This window comes from Pelodiscus sinensis, chromosome 5 (assembly GCF_049634645.1).
Source record: "Pelodiscus sinensis isolate JC-2024 chromosome 5, ASM4963464v1, whole genome shotgun sequence".
Taxonomy (NCBI): domain Eukaryota; kingdom Metazoa; phylum Chordata; order Testudines; family Trionychidae; genus Pelodiscus; species Pelodiscus sinensis.
In genome coordinates this window covers 63,402,523-63,418,725 of record NC_134715.1, presented here as the reverse complement: position 1 = coordinate 63,418,725, position 16,203 = coordinate 63,402,523, and the positions used below count along the sequence as shown (strand labels likewise).

At 38.3% G+C, this 16,203-nt stretch overlaps 1 protein-coding gene across 1 annotated transcript in view; it reads right to left on the bottom strand.

Annotated features, from left to right (window-relative positions):
* Nucleotides 1–2,880: 2,880 nt before the first annotated feature.
* Nucleotides 2,881–16,203, bottom strand: part of CPE (carboxypeptidase E) — an 86,824-nt gene continuing 73,501 nt past the window's right edge. The window contains exons 5-9 of the mRNA XM_075930160.1: nucleotides 15,144–15,326; nucleotides 9,348–9,487; nucleotides 7,448–7,547; nucleotides 5,237–5,355; nucleotides 2,881–3,478 (exon numbers count right to left, since the gene is read on the bottom strand). Coding sequence (XP_075786275.1) covers nucleotides 3,380–3,478; nucleotides 5,237–5,355; nucleotides 7,448–7,547; nucleotides 9,348–9,487; nucleotides 15,144–15,326 — 641 coding nt within the window. The 3' untranslated portion in view covers nucleotides 2,881–3,379. The remainder of the gene's footprint in view (nucleotides 3,479–5,236; nucleotides 5,356–7,447; nucleotides 7,548–9,347; nucleotides 9,488–15,143; nucleotides 15,327–16,203) is intronic.

Genomic DNA, 16,203 nt, shown 5'->3' with positions numbered 1-16,203 from the left:
TCACAACACACCTGTTAATGCATCCCAGAATCGTGTTTGCTTTTTTTGCAACAGCATCACACTGCTGACTCATATTCAGCTTGTGGTCCACTATAACCCCTAGATCGCTTTCTGCCATACTCCTTCCTAGACAGTCGCTTCCCATTCTGTATGTGTGAAACTGATTGTTCCTTCCTAAGTGGAGCACTTTGCATTTGTCTTTATTAAACTTCATCCTGTTTATCTCAGACCATTTCTCCAATTTGTCCAGATCATTTTGAATTACGACCCTATCCTCCATAGCAGTCACAGACATTTTACATACTCAGACATTTTACATTTTAAATAGAGCTGTGTATTTATTGTACAATGTGCCTTTTTCAACCCAAGAACTCTGCATCACATAACAACTTTTAATCTTCGATTGCAACATACACAATCCCACAGCACAGATCAGTTCAACTAGAGAAGCTACATAAACTAGTTATTGACAGTCCTGGTTATGCTGTTCTTAAGCATTTTTACTTACAGTAAGAACAGTGGCAGTGGTTCTGGTGCCATAATATTTAATTACATTAGCCTGTTTCAGTACAGTTAATAGTAAGCAGACATCTGAAGTAAATCAATAATAGTTGTGGGGACATTACATTTAATTTACAAATGCACAAAACAATAGATTCAGTAATGACATGCATGGAATACATGCACGGTTTAAAAATACAGTACATTATGAGGTTCAGTTAGATATAATGTCTGCACTATAACACAAAATTCCCTATGCAGAAAAATTGGCTACATGATAGGAGCTGCACCATTGAACAGTAACTTCTGACTTAATGTTATGTTGTATTTTGTACAAATGTACACTTGCCTTATTACAATAATTTACAGGCTGAAAACAACTCTGTAGCCATTTGCCAAATGCTAGCCCTCCTTGTTTTAATTCATACAATTTTTTTTTGTCCAGCTTTTCTGAAAATAGAATCAGTAGTTCAATACATATGCAGATAAGTGGGTTAATATTTAATGTCTGTGTTGTGTGTGTGTGTCCTGTACCTTTTATGCACATGCGGGCAGGAGGTATGATTACTTTTTTTTTAAAATCAAACTCTCACTGTATCAATGACATTTTGTATTTGGGACAACGGTTCGTCAGCATGACTGAGATGAAGTTACAAAATTCACTGAATTACAGCTTACTCCATTGTTACAACTCTTACAAGAAAAGTTCTCTTGGGATTTGTAGTCCAGTGTCTACTGTTTTACTGTAGCTCTGATCTACCTGTTATATAGTATTTTTCTGGTTCAATAGGAACCGATTATTCATTTTAATACTGTTCAGTGTAGGGAAATACACAATATCTTGGGTGTATTATTTTAAAAGTTAAAGAGCTATGTTTGTTTAAGAAATGCAGGAAGTCCAAGCACACAATTTGTTGTGAATGTTAAGATAGACTCTAAAGCAGATCAGTTTCTAAACACATGAAATAAATGTTAGTTTTCACGTTGATTTCAGTGGCAGCAAGATTGGACACCCATGATCTAATTTTGAGTCCTGCAACCCCCAGTGACTGAAAATACAGGCTAATAAAACTATTATTTGAGAGAGGGTGGTACAATATTCAATTTCTTCTGTTCCATTGCTTGTTGAAAAAAAAATCAGACAATTGATCCTAAATTAAATGGCACTTGGCAATACACTCTACACTTCAGTTAGATTCAGCTGGCATAAAGTGGCATAGCTCCATTGATTTCAGTGTAACCAACAGAGGATCTGGTAGTCCAGTTCTATACTGTGACTTCCGAAAGATTCATTTTTCATGGACTAAATAATGCAACAAACTGATTCAGATAACTAAAAATAAATTGGAGATCCAAACATTTGTCTAGAACTGAAACGTAAATTTTTCATCCAAAAATATTTTAGTAAAAATTTAGTGTATATATTTCACTTTTACCTACTGGAGTTTCTCCTAGATTCAGATCAGACCAGAAGTAAAACACATAAGAGTTTCAAAGAACACTATTAGTGCCAGGCTCAGGCCATTGTGCACTAGAAAGAATGCCTGTCTGTTGGGCTGTGTCCAGACTCAGGGTTTTTTTCGAAAAAAGTAGCCTTTTTTCGAAAAAACTTCACCTGCGTCTAGACTGCAGCCGCGTTCTTTTGAAATTAAATTGAAAGAATGCGGCTTTTCTTTCGATGGTGGTAAACCTAATTCCACGAGGAAGAACGCCTTTTTTCGAAAGTGCTCTTTCGAAAAAAGGCATTCTTGAAAGCAAACAGGGCTTTTTAGAAAGAGAGCATCCAGACTCACTTGCTGCTTTCTTTCGAAAAAGCGGCTTGCTTTTTCGAAAGTTCAGTTTACAGTCTAGATGCTCTCTTTCGAAAGAGGCTTTTTCGAACGTATCTTTCGAAAAAGCCTCTTTCGAAAGAGGCTTGCAGTCTAGACATAGCCTTGTAGATTTCCAACCCATTTTGAAAATTGAAGAGGTTTACATAGCTTTGGATGAGGACTGGAAACTTGGTTGTTTATCCAAGCCACATAAAACCTTTAGCAGATCTTCCATAACTAGGTGTCTAATATTTATATATCAGCTGATACACTCAACATTTTCCTCAATGGAACACTTCACAAGCACAAGAAGCATATTAACAAAATGCACATTTGGCAGTGTTTCTTCTTTTGCAATTCAGAATTTTACTGAGTGACCAAACCCCCCAATTTCAACTGTAGAGTAACAGTAACAGATTAAGGGATAAATTATCAGATTATTAGCAGACACCAATTATTAATATTGGGTCTTCTTCATTGAAAATGCTTGTGCAAGTTCCTTCCATTACAAGCTGTAAGTTTCTGTTTCTTGTTTGTTTAAATAGCTTCCAACAACAATAACACAGAGAATTTTATACCAGACTTTAATTCCTATAAAACATTACTTACAACACCAAACTGTTATCATACACCTTTTCAGTTATTTTCATTATAACTCAAATACAGAACATCTTCTGCTCATATGTACTGCCAGTGGCAGTATATGAAATTGACTAAGAATTATGGGTATTTTTAAATCCAGAGTTAATCTACACATTCTGGACTTGCAAATTACACATAGAAGATTGTATGTCTACTTAGGCTGCTGAGACATTTACTCATTTTTGTTATAGTATACGTAAAAGGAATTTTCTATAAGAATATGAAATAAAAATTAATTGTTTTTATTTCTCTAGCTAATAGCCTACTAGTTTTTAAGTAGTGCTAGTACTGATCAAGAGATTACTGAAAAAAATCAAAGTTAAATATTGTGAACTGCACAAGATTTAAACTATAGGGTCTGTCCACAGTACATAATACTAAGTCAACACACAATAGATTAAAAGTTGTAAATGCAAAGATTTTACTTAAAAATTTAAAGTTTCTGACATCATCTTCCACCATTCCATCAACTCTTCTTTTTCTTCTTCTTTTCTTTCAGATAATGACTCCAGTTCAAAATCAACCTAGGTCAAAAAACAATAAAAAAAGATGACTCTTTAAACATGTAGGGAATGTAGAGCAGGCAAGGGAAGTCCATTTTTAGATTAGTAAAGGAGCGTCTTCACAGACCCTAAACTCAAAATAAGATGGACAATTTTCGTTACACAAATTGCCTATCTTATTTCGATTGAATTTCAATTTCAAAATGTCATGCATCCACACTGCACCACATTTTGAAAAAATGCCCTATTTCAAGATATCCCTTAACCCTTGTGGAATGAGGGTTACCGGGATGCTGAAATAGCATGCTTGTTTTTTCAAAAAATATTTAGAAATAGCAAGCGGGTTTGTGAAGACACGGGGTAGCTTTTTTGGGATACCAGAGGTATCCCGAAATAGCCATGCCATGTAGACATACCATAAGTGAAAGAAATGATCAGAGAACAAATATTTGTTGGGATCAATGGGGATGTTCCCTCATTTTAGGCTGGGTTTTTCAAAGACTCTAAAGGAGTTAGGTGCTCAAATTCCATTGAAATTCACTGACAGTTGGGCACCTATCTACTTTAGCCTGTCATGTTGTGAATTACCATTGTGGCTTTGTCTACCACCTATGAATACAGGGAGAAAAACACCAATGTCAGAATTCAGGCAGGCAAAGCAACACAAATGCTACCTTATGACATATTGGCTACGTCTACACTGGCACCCTTTTCCGGAAATGCTTAAAACTGAACAGTTTTCCATTATAAGTATTTCCGGGAAAAGCAAGTCTACATTGGCAGAATGCTTTTCCGGAAAAGCACTTTTTCCGGAAAAGCGTCCGTGGCCAATCTAGACACGCTTTTCCGCAAAAAAGCCCCGTCATTTTCGCGATCGGGGCTTTTTTGCGGAAAACACTATTGTGCTGTCTACACTGGCCCTTTTTTGGAACAGTTTTCCGGAAAAGGACTTTTGCCTGAACGGGAGCAGCATAGTTTTTCCAGAAAAGCACTGATGATTTTACAGTAGATTATCAGTGCTTTTCCGGAAATTCAAGGGGCCAGCGTAGACAGCTGGCAAGTTATTCCGGAAAAGCGGCTGATTTTCCGGAATAAGTGGCCAGTGTAGACACAGCCATTATGTTGACTCACTGCTGATTGTCTACCAGTAATAATTTTAAAGAAGCACTGGTGTAGTATCTTCCCTGATTCATGTTCTATGGAATTGCATCCAGGATAGGTTTGTCCCACTTTATTTTTAGGGGGAAATTTACTCTTGTGCAGAGGATCAAACAAAGCCCATACATTACTTAAGTCCCACTGAGGTCCTACTTTTCAGCATATTTATAGGGCCTTACCAAATTCACAGCCCATTTTGGTCAATTTCATGATTATAAGATTTTAAACACAGTAAATGCCATGCTTTCAGCTATTTAAATCTGAAATTTCATGGTATTGTAATTGTAGGGATCCTGACTTAGAAAGGAGTTGTGTGTGGGGGGAAAGGTCACACAGTTCCTATTGGGGAGTGGTACTACTCAAGGCTGTCTCTGGCGTTGTGTTGGGACCAAGACACCCCACCTTACCCCCAAGCTCTGTCTCTGCCCTGCCTCTGGCAAGATTTCTTGGCTATTTTCTAAATTGACGAGGTTCGGGTATAGACAGTTACAAATGAAGAGCAACTAGGGGTTTTGCTTTAGATTTCAGGTTTTTATAAATATACATGTAATATAAAAGATCATATTCTATTATTCTTTTTTTCAGAAGGGAAGACAATCCTATCAATGAGGGAGTACTCACCACAATGGCAGGGCTAAAGGGAACAGCCACTTTTTTGGTTATTGCTAGATAGCCTGGTGCTGAGGCTGTAAGTTTGTAGTTTCCAGGTATAAGCAATCTCCAGTAATCACCATCCTTGGCTGAAGAGAAAGAAAAACATTACATCTGAAGAAAAGAAACTAATTAGTTCTGGCTAAACAAGATGGCTGTAATTGCCATTACAATATAATCCCAGAAATGCTGGCCCGGATTTCAATATACAAGCAATTATGCAATGCAATGAGGCAATTTATTTATTTAAAAAAAATGTTTACCATATATTTTTGACAAATGTAAGCCAACCTTCACTTCAACTCTTGTGGTAATACATGATGTGAGGGCTGTCCCCATGTAATAAGGGTTCTCTTTACAGTATTACAGTATCTTTTTGATGTGTACCATTTTCCTGGAAGTCTTTCATTGGCAAGAGTTACAGAAGTAAATCCCCATCCATCAATATTAGAGTACTCTAGAGATTATATAGCCATGTGAAAGCAGCAACATTTTTTATCAGGCTGACCAATAAATGGAGGTACCAGATTATGTATGTAATCTTTATTTACAGTAAACAAATGAAGGAAATGTAAAATAAAAACATAATCCCAAAGCCGCACAATAGGGCTGACCCTCTGCCCCAATGTAAGGACAATGAGGCCCACTGTGCATTGTTTACAGAGCAGTATTTCATTAGAATTTACAAAAGTCCCTTTTCAGAGGATTCTCTATCCCTGAATACTACACAGAATGTGCATTTAGCCACTACAGAAGTGTGAGGTGCAGTATCAAACATCTTCTTCTCCCAGCAACAGACAACACACATTGGATATTGACCTTTCAAATGGAACACAGAATCCTCTCCCTCTCTGCTTCTTTCCTTCTCTCAATCCTCATGCAGCTCTCTTAGGGTACACAGCAGGGCAAAAGTCAAATCAAGATACGCAATGTCAGCTACGTCATTGCTTCGACTTCCCTTACTCCTCATAAAATGAGGGTCACAAAAGTCCTCCACCTCAACATTATTTGGAAATAACAGCTTGCTGTGTAGATGCGCATTTTGTTATTTTGAAATAACGCTGCTGTGTAGACATACCCTTACTGGTCTTTGCCTTTCATTCCTCCTCCCTTATTTTATGTACAGTAAAAGGAGACTGCTAAGGTTACAGATGGCTCTTTTGGTTGATGGTGCTGCTTCCCACTTTCCCTGTAACATGGGGACACATCACGAAGAGAAATGCCAATTGGAGAGAGTAGCAATTCCATGCCATACAATTCAGTAGAATAGAAGGATCCATTGCTAGGGAAATTACTATAGCATACAATAGTTCACAAACTATGGGAAATGTATTTATTTAATTAGCACCTTAACAAACTAATATGCTGTTTAACATGACAAATTATGAACATATAGTAACACTTTGCATGCTGTCAGCATGAACAGGAAATGAAAAAACACACTCTCAAACAAACAACTGAGGAGCTTATCTAGCCAGAAAGCAATTACCCAAACTGGAATCTGGCAAGGAGATTAGTGCTTAACTCTCCTAATCCTGCACAAAGCACAATGGGATCTTTAATAATCACAGGGGATTTGGACCAGAGTTTTCGGTTTCATCCCAGACATGGCACTTCTAACAGCTCTTTGCTCAAGAACATAGTTCCACAGTGACTCGGGGTTTGTCCAGACTGGTATCACAGGTGTGTTTGCAGCTCCAACTCACATATCCAAATTTGTTTTAATCTTGCTAGTTCAGGAGCCAGAGCAGTGAAACCACAGCAGCTAGCTTGGTCATGTCAGCCTGGGCTACAGTTCATTCCCCATAATTACAGTCTAGACATTCTCAAAGAGAAAGGTGTCACCAATAATACTTCATATAGCGTGTAGCATTAGGACTAAAAGTCCTGGCTCACTGGATCAGACCAGCAATTTATTTAGTTCAGACCAATCTCCAACAGCAGGTACGATGAACTTCTTCAAAGAAAGGTGAAAGAAATCCTGCAGGTAGCAGATATAGAATATCCAACCTGCCCCATGAAGAATTTTCTTCCTAACCCCATGATGTCTCCCATCTAAGAACTGATGCAGCCTGACCACACCCAGCTAATAATATCTAACTCCAACTTGCATGCTACAGAGGCACAGCAACCACATTCTAACACTCCTTGCTACTTAATCACCTAAGGTGTGGCACTGACCTGATGTAATGTCATGGTTTATTCCCTCCACAGAAATGGTAGCATTCGCAATTGGATTTCCCTGAAGATCTCTAACAAATCCTTTTACTCCTCGATGTATCTGAAAAAGACAGATATATGGGAAAATACTTACATATGTTCTTGAAAGAAAAGGCAGCTGTTTTAGTCAGTAACATATCTGAGAGTGCATGTTAACCACCCCACAGCTACATGCTGAAAATAAGCAGCAAGGATAATTTCTGACCCTCACAATGGAACATTACAAAGTGACTGAGCCAACAGGGTTCAGCTGTTGATGTGACTAATTTGTTTTTGCTACAAATACGCAGCAAACCATGAAGGGAAGTATGAACTCCCTTGAAACCTTTTGTTAGTGAGTATGCAGAGACTTGATGAAAGGTGTTGGGATATAGCCTGGTGTACATCTTTCCCACATGCTGTTAAGTTTTCTCAAATATAGGAATTTAGGGTCTGGTCCTGCAAGGCATTTAGAACTTAATGTGCGAGGTGAGCAGATTCATCTCCCAATTAAATCAGCTCCTTTATATGATGAACTTTAAAAAACCAACAAATAGTCAGGTAGCACTTTAAAGACTAACAAAACATGTAAATGGTATCATGAGCTTTCGTGGGCTCAGCCCTCTTCTTCAGATGACCAGAATGTTGGTCATCTGAAGAAGTGGGCTATGCCCACGAAAGCTCATGATACCTTCTACATGTTTTGTTAGTCTTTAAAGTGCTACCTGACTATTTGTTGGTTTTTTAAAGTTTATCCTGTACAGACTAACTCAGCTACCCCCTGAAGTTCCTTTACATGAATCACTCAGCCCTTGGGAAGATCCCACAAGATCCAATTCTGCTCCAATTATAGTTAATGGTAAAACTCACATTATTGTCTGAGAAGCATGAAACCTCATTTTGGAGGCTGCACCCTGCATCATCTGGTGCAATATGGCCATTTTGTGTTGCAGTGCCATTGGACTGTCAGGCTAAACAGCCTCACCAGCCAGTAGAAGACATGTAGCATGTTTAGCTGTTATCAGGTACTACAGGTACAAGTGGGGATAGGGTATCCAACTGAGACTTCTCTATAGTCTCTTGAGCTTTTGCTGTCATTAAGGCACTACTAGCAGCTGGTATAATTTAGAAAAGGGCATCCTTTAAACTGCCCTAATTGATTCTAAGGGATTCACATATAGCATAAGAGAGCAGAAAGGCCATGTTTGTAGTGGGATAACACTTCACACTTCTCAGCCATTGCTGAGAATCTAGCTGTAAGTATCATGTACAAAATTCCAGAAGGTAGATTAAATCCTCTGCCAGATTAAAGCAACTGCGCTTCAATGATCTAGCTAGCAATGCTACAGAAGCAGGCAATTTAAGGTGTTATGGTATCTACAGCTCTGAAAATACCTTGTCAGACCATATTTTCAATTATTTTGGGGAAATTAATCCATCTGCAAAGAATCTGAAGCTTTTTTTTAGATAGTTAATAGCAAACAGGTGAAATTCTATAGTGCAAATATAATGCCTTTTCATCCCACATAAAACTAACAGGCAAAACTCAGTGATTTATTCATTGCAAATATTTGATCTGGCAAACTTTGGCATACTTTCTCAAATAAATTATTCAAGAATAAATCCCCATTCTTCACCAGCTGTACTAACAGGTTATTTTTCTCATATCACACTTACTGGCATATACTTGTTAACTATAGCGTATCTACCAAAAAACAGATCTAGATTCACATGGGTTTGAATTTTTAAGAATCTATTAGTTCTAGATTTACCCCATGGAAGTGTGCCAAGCAAGCATAACTATAGTGTATAATCAGATTAAATCAGATGGCAATTTCTGTTTAGACGCATTACTGTATAGAAAACTCTTTTGACCATTTACCTGCTCAATATAATTGACAAGTGAGTTCTTGTTGTTCTCCCAATAGCTCTTCAGAGTTTCCTCTGGAGGGAATTTTTCACAGCTGAGCTCCACGGTGATTTCAAAGCAGTTGCTACTGAGGTAATTGAAGTCCTGCATTCCTGCAATATCAGCAGAGATTTATGTTGACACCGTTTGCATTGCTGTTAGGTAAGGTGTATTGGCATAGTGTCCAGTGAGAAAAGTGGAACTTTCAACAAGGAGACATTTATAAGATACTGTTGGGAATTAGGAGAAATCTGTATGAAACACGATGGGCCAGATTCTTTTCTCCCTTTGATGTAAATCTAAAGCAGTAGTTCTCAACCTGTGGCCCATGGGCCACTTGCAGCTCAATCAGCACAGAACTACAGTCTATGTGACAGCCTCAGGGCCATGAAGACAGTATATATACTGTGTGGCTGCAGCCCACGTAACAAGGAGCTGCATACATAACCCACAGTGGTCAATGGGTTGAGAACCACTGTTCTAGAATAAATCCACTGATGTTAAACCAGAATAAGAGAGAAGTGAAACAGGTCCCAATATACTGTTTCTCAGAGGGAAAAAAGGGAGTTCACTGAAAATGTTCATTTCACAGAAAACACTGAATTTCTTGGCAGTCATGACTGCATGTAATGATTGTACCAAATCTGACAGAGCATCTGGCCTGCATAATCCTCTGAGACACTTGGCATGAAAAGCCCATTTTTTCTTTTGTAGGAACTAAAAACAATTTCCAGGTGTGGTTCAATTATTTCCAGATGAAAAAACTGACCATTATGTTCACTGTAAACCTGTGAATGACAGCTAATGACAAAGTAAATACAACATCACATAATTACTTTGAAAGAGCTCTTCTTTGGAGCTGCTTAAAATTTTGTTTTTCAGCGCAAAAATTTTAGGATCTACTTTCCATGGAAAATATTTTCAATTACTTTCTTCAAAAAAAAAATTAAAAAGAAAAGTTCATCTGGCGTAAGAGAGTGGGGAAAGTGAGTCCTGTAATTTCCAATCAGCTACTACATTTATTTTTTCTTTTTTTCCAACTCAGCACCAGAGTAAAAGAAATAGGAACTAGACTTGAATATGGTTATTGAAAAACATTTTAATTAAACTTTAATTGGGGGATTTAAAAATATACAGTAGTATTTTTAATTACCTATGTATTTAAATGTTCCATCATCTTGACCTCAATTAATCTGTATTCCTTGGTCTAGTTTCTGTAACACCTGCTCCACTTTCTTTGCACCATGAGGAAGCACAAAGAGAAGCAGAAACTAGCCATGTTTCCCCAGATAAGAATCCATTCAAAGTGCAGGAGTTCCCAGTGATAACAGGGTTAGTATAGCAATTTATTATGCCTCCTGCTTGTGGTTTTCAGTGTAGGGGTAGGAAGAGGCCTGGTGGATGTACAGTATACCTAGGCAATTCCCAGATGGATTATTGCACAACGGCAATTACAGTAGTCCTCAGGCTTCTTGGCTGGGAGCACAAAACTAGCCTCAAAATGGGAACTGCAATCAGCTTCATGTCATCATCCCGCCCTTCATAATGGGCACAGAAGAGACTCTAGTCCAATACAGGAATGAGACTGAATTCATTCTACCTGTCAGACCATGACTTGAAAATTTTATGACTTGTTTGCATCCTGTTTCTAGTAGCTAGGCAACAGCTTCATTTATTCCAAAATTCAATTTACCCTCCTGTTATTACATTAGAGACCATTTGGGCACAACAGAAAATATCTAATGGACAATTTCTCCGTTTTAAAAAGGAAGGGGGTTATTTATTATTTTACCTGAAGCTCTCAGCTGTGGTTCAGATTCTTCAAAGGGATCTGAACAAATAGACTCATTCAAAACTCATATGGCTGTGTCTAGACTGGCAAGTTTTTCCGCAAAAGCAGCTGCTTTTGTGGAAAAACTTGCCAGCTGTCTAGACTGGCCGCTTGAATTTCCGCAAGAACACTGACTTCCTACTATCTGAAATCAGTGCTTCTTGCGGAAATACTATGCTGCTCCCATTCGGGCAAAAGTCCAGTGTAGACAGCTCAGATTTGTTTTGCGCAAAAAAGCCCCAATCGCAAAAATGACAATCGGGGCTTTTTTGCCGAAAAGAGCATCTAGATTGGCACGGACACTTTTCCGCAAAAAGGGCTTTTGCAGAAAAGCGTCCGTGCCAATCTAGACTCTCTTTTCCGCAAATGCTTTTAACGGAAAACTTTTCCGTTAAAAGCATTTGCGGAAAATCATGCCAGTCTAGACATAGCTACCAGGCTGTGCCAATGGGTTCCACAGACTATGCGTTGTGTGAAAGCATTTTCTTCTATCAAGTTCTGAATCTGCCACTCAATCTGACACTTTTCAAAGTGTCCTCATTTATTTGTACTGAGGTTGTATCTAACGGCCCAAATGAGATTGAAACTGACATGGTTTGTGCTGTACAGACAGGGAGAGACAATCCCTGCCCTCAGAAAGCTTACAGTCAAGAGAGAGAGCAAAAAAGTGGGAAAAAGTATCATCCTCCCTATTTTTCAGATGGAGAATTGATTCACAGAGAGACTAAATGACTTGCCCAGGGTCACACAAAATACCTGTGGCACAACCAGGAACTGAGCCAGGTTTCAGTCTCAGTCAAGTATCTTACCCAGGCACACTTCATTTTAGTTACTTTTTTTTTAACAAACTGCTCCTTGACCATTCCCTCCCACTGTCTCTTTCACCGTAGCTGACTGATCATTCTAACCCCATTCCAGCTTGCCCATCTCAGAGAGAGAAACCTAAAAATAAAAAAGTAAAAAAATAAAAGTTCTTGAGATGATCCTTATGTAACTGTAATTTTGGAGATGAAATGACTTCGTTCTTGTACTCCTCTCCCTTGTAGTTAATGGAGGATTTACATTAGAATCTAGACAACGCAATCTGTCTTCTATTTTAAAATATTATGTTAGAGGCTAAATCCTCAGAGCTGCTGAGCATCTGCAATTCCCACATATCTTTGTTACTAATTAGCACATGAACTGGTATAATACTTTATTAGTAAGGGTACATCTACACAGCACCCTAAACTTGAGATAAGATACACAATTTGCGCTACACAAATTGCTTATTTTGTTTCAAATCTATTTTGAAATTTGAAATTTGGTGCATCTACACAGCACCAAATTTCAAAATAATGCACTATTTTGAGCTATCCCTTATCCCTCGTTCAACGAGGTTTACAGGGATGGCAAAATAGCGTGCGCCCGTTATTTTGAAAAATAACTTGCAGCTTGTGTAGATGTGGGGTAGCTATTTCGGGATACCTCTGGTATCCAAAATAGCCGTGCAATGTATATATACCCTGTGTATGGGTAGTATACAAAGACAAAGTACATCATACCATTAGCTGTTTGGATAGTACAAACTAAAGGTTTGGGGATAACATGCAGAGCATGAGCATCCTACTTTTCATGGTAAAACCTAAAAGAAAATACCCTCAGCACTGATTCAGTAATATGGAACATGAAATGTGATTTATGTCAGTAATGATCTGACAAAGTGCCAGGCATGACTTACAGTGTGCCTGAGAATAAAAAGACACTTAAACAATAGGCTAATTACAGAGCAAGTTAAGATGCTTGGAGATGGTTTTTTTTATGCTGATTCAAGAATCTGATTAAACTCAGTTGATCAAGTGCCCTTGCACTGCTACTTGGAATACAGAGTTAAAATGTAATGATTGAAGGTATTAGCTGGTTTATGCTTGTGCATGATTTGCTATTCTCTCTTGTCTATATTTTAATATTCAAATTACACACACAAAACTACTTTAAGAGAACATTATTAAGTTGTCAAAGTTAAGCACAAACATTTAGCAAATTCCAGAATTAAGGTTCCCTCTGTAACCTTAACTCAGTCCCTTTAGGTATATGTATGATGATACAATCTTTAGTTACAAGATCATACATTAGTTTTTCCATGGGATCATTCCTCATTCAATACCCTGGAAATGAATCAAGATTACATGGTGAAGATTTGTGTGAGGTACCCCAGCCTCCTCCTAACTAGCCCGCTATTTTCATCCTTCATCCAACCTCAGTTCCCCCATCTACTAGTTTTGATTCATCATTCCCCATTTTCTTCTCTGGCCTCCAGTTCCAGTCTCCTGGCCCCTTGCTTCTGGTGCCCAGTGCTAGTACTCCTGACCAAGGGGTCAGACAGCGTTCCCCAACTTCAATTCCATATAAGTTTATTTCTCCCTCTCTCCCTGCACACACTAACCATCTCCAGTTCCAGTTTTCATTCCCCTAGCTCTTTCTCCCAATATACCGTTGTCCCTAGCACATTCAAATCAGGCAGCTTCCTCTTCTATGCTTCCTGAGCCCAACAGTGTGTGTGGGGGGGGAGGGGATAGAGAGGGGAAGGTTGTGAGTTTATGACTGACATGTTCCCTACTCTAAGTTCAAGTGCTTGGACTCAAGCAGGCTCATAGTAGCCCAGAGCTGCAATTGCAGAGAAAGTCCTGCTCAGTCCCAGGCTCCAGCATGTCCAATGTGGACAGAATCATTTGGAAATTGCAAGTGGGCTGCCCTGGAGCTGCAAACCATGGAATTGCCAGGGAATTGTGTGGCCAAGCTGCCACAAAACTAGGCAGGTTTCCATTAGAAAGCTGCCTGGTTCTAAACGGACTTAATTAAAATTGAACCATCTCTACCAAACATTTCAATACATTGACAAATTCTGACCAAAGAATTTAACTTCCACTGGCTTAAATCAGAATTTTGTCTGAGCAAAAAAATCACATTAATACAGAAGTGTAGTTCAGCCTCCTGAAATTTACAAGAAGTATTTCTCTTCTCCACATGGCAAAGGGGTTCAGTGACCTCTAACACAATGTCCCACCTCCTCCCCTGGACTCCACAGAGAGTGATGCATGAGTCTTGGGATCCACTGATAAGGAGGAGGCAAGAAGTGAGCAAGGAATACAGGGATCTAAGGCCCTGATTGAGCTCCCATTGAAACTGATGGCAAAACTTCCAGTGTCTACAGTGGTGTAGAATTAGGCCCTAAATACCTCCCAGAAGACTCTCTGCTCCTTTTAAGATTGGGCCCATATTGAACTGCAGTCAGAAGACCACCATCCCTCAGCAGGTATCTTTCTTTTTTCTCTGAGATCTTCAGTAATGATAAATCTCTCCATATACTGTAATAGTGTATTGTGTTAAGTGGGCATTTTTCTACTGTGCATGTTTTTGTAAAACCATTATTTCAATTGTTTGTACACCCATTATTTTAATATTTATTCCTGAATGACCTGTTACAAACCTATCTGATGTGTTATTCTGGAGATAAAACCATTTTTGTACCTTTTGTGAGGAAAAAAAGCAAATAATTAATTGCTCATGGTAGAAAATGGCTTACTTGAAGTTGTCTGAGAACTGAATTGTTTAAACATTCTGAGTCTGGCCGATATGAAGGGTGAAAGAGAATAAATATTTTAAGAGGCATCATGGTCAGCTTCCCTTTCCGCTGTGTGTGTGTTCTGAGTGGAGCCCATAAGGAGATCCACGCTTACCTCCCATTTGCTTTATGGAGGTTTTGCTGCTACAATAGTTAAGAAAATATTCCCTACAGGATCCATCTGAGATTCAGCTTGTATTACACCAGCAAACACTGAAGAGCCTCAAAATTGTATTCTATTAATTTGTCAGTGAATATAATTTTAAAGTGACCACAATTACTGACCATCCTCAAAAGCAACTGAGTCTACATTGTATCATGAAGTGGCACTGACCTCCAGGAACACTGTACCAAGCACCGCCATTAGTTGTTCCATCTACAAAACTGCTGTCATCATCATTCTTACGACATGGTGGCCTGTCTGGATCAGACATGGCTGGGTTAAAAGATGAATAGCCTCGAGCTAAGCTTTGAAAAATCGCATCATCAGGGCAGGAGCTGTATTCATGAGTGCTGCCTAGAATATAAAGTCAGACACATGGATTAGCAGTTTAGTCATACAGTCATATTGGATTATGAACTCATATAGGGTGGGAACTGTGTCTTTTACTTTTCCATAAAGTACCAAGTGCACATATAGCAGTGTAAAATTAATAGTTCATAATAATTATGTTAACATGGTAATACTATCTGTATTGCTATTATTTAAGATATTAATGTAAATAATGTTAACACTATTCATTGTTACGTACCGGTATTAAAATGATTGTTAGTAATTTTACAGTACCAAACACCCCAAAATGTGTTAGTCATTTTATAAAATGAAACAAACAAACAAAATCAAAAGTTTACAATCTAATCCCACATAATATGATGAATGTGAGTAACAAACAGTAGGCAGTATATAGGTTATAAAAGGACAAGGCTTACAAACAAGATCAAATGGTTATGCATTTTAAGCCTGTACACATTAATGGCTGAAGCAATAAAACAATAATAATCCTATGTGCATACTGGCAAAATGATTCTACTGCAGAGTGAATCATTTTATAGCAGACTACATTTTGCCCAGCAGTGCTAGTGAAGGAGAAATAGCAATACAGTTATTTTCGTTAACACACACATCACTTCCATGACTGCTTTTATTAAAGAACTAATAGTTAAAACTTGACATGATAAAGAACTCACTCAACTAGGCATGTCACTAATGTTTTAGTTTGCAAGCCATAAATAAATACTCTCTCCTTACATGACAGTTATTGTATGTATAACTACTGGTTAGTTGTCATGTGGAATTTCCAGATATGTGGACTGTACTTCAGATAGATGATAAGGATGATATGGAGATTTAAATAATCAGGGATAGAACAGGTGACATCCTGGCTTCACAATAG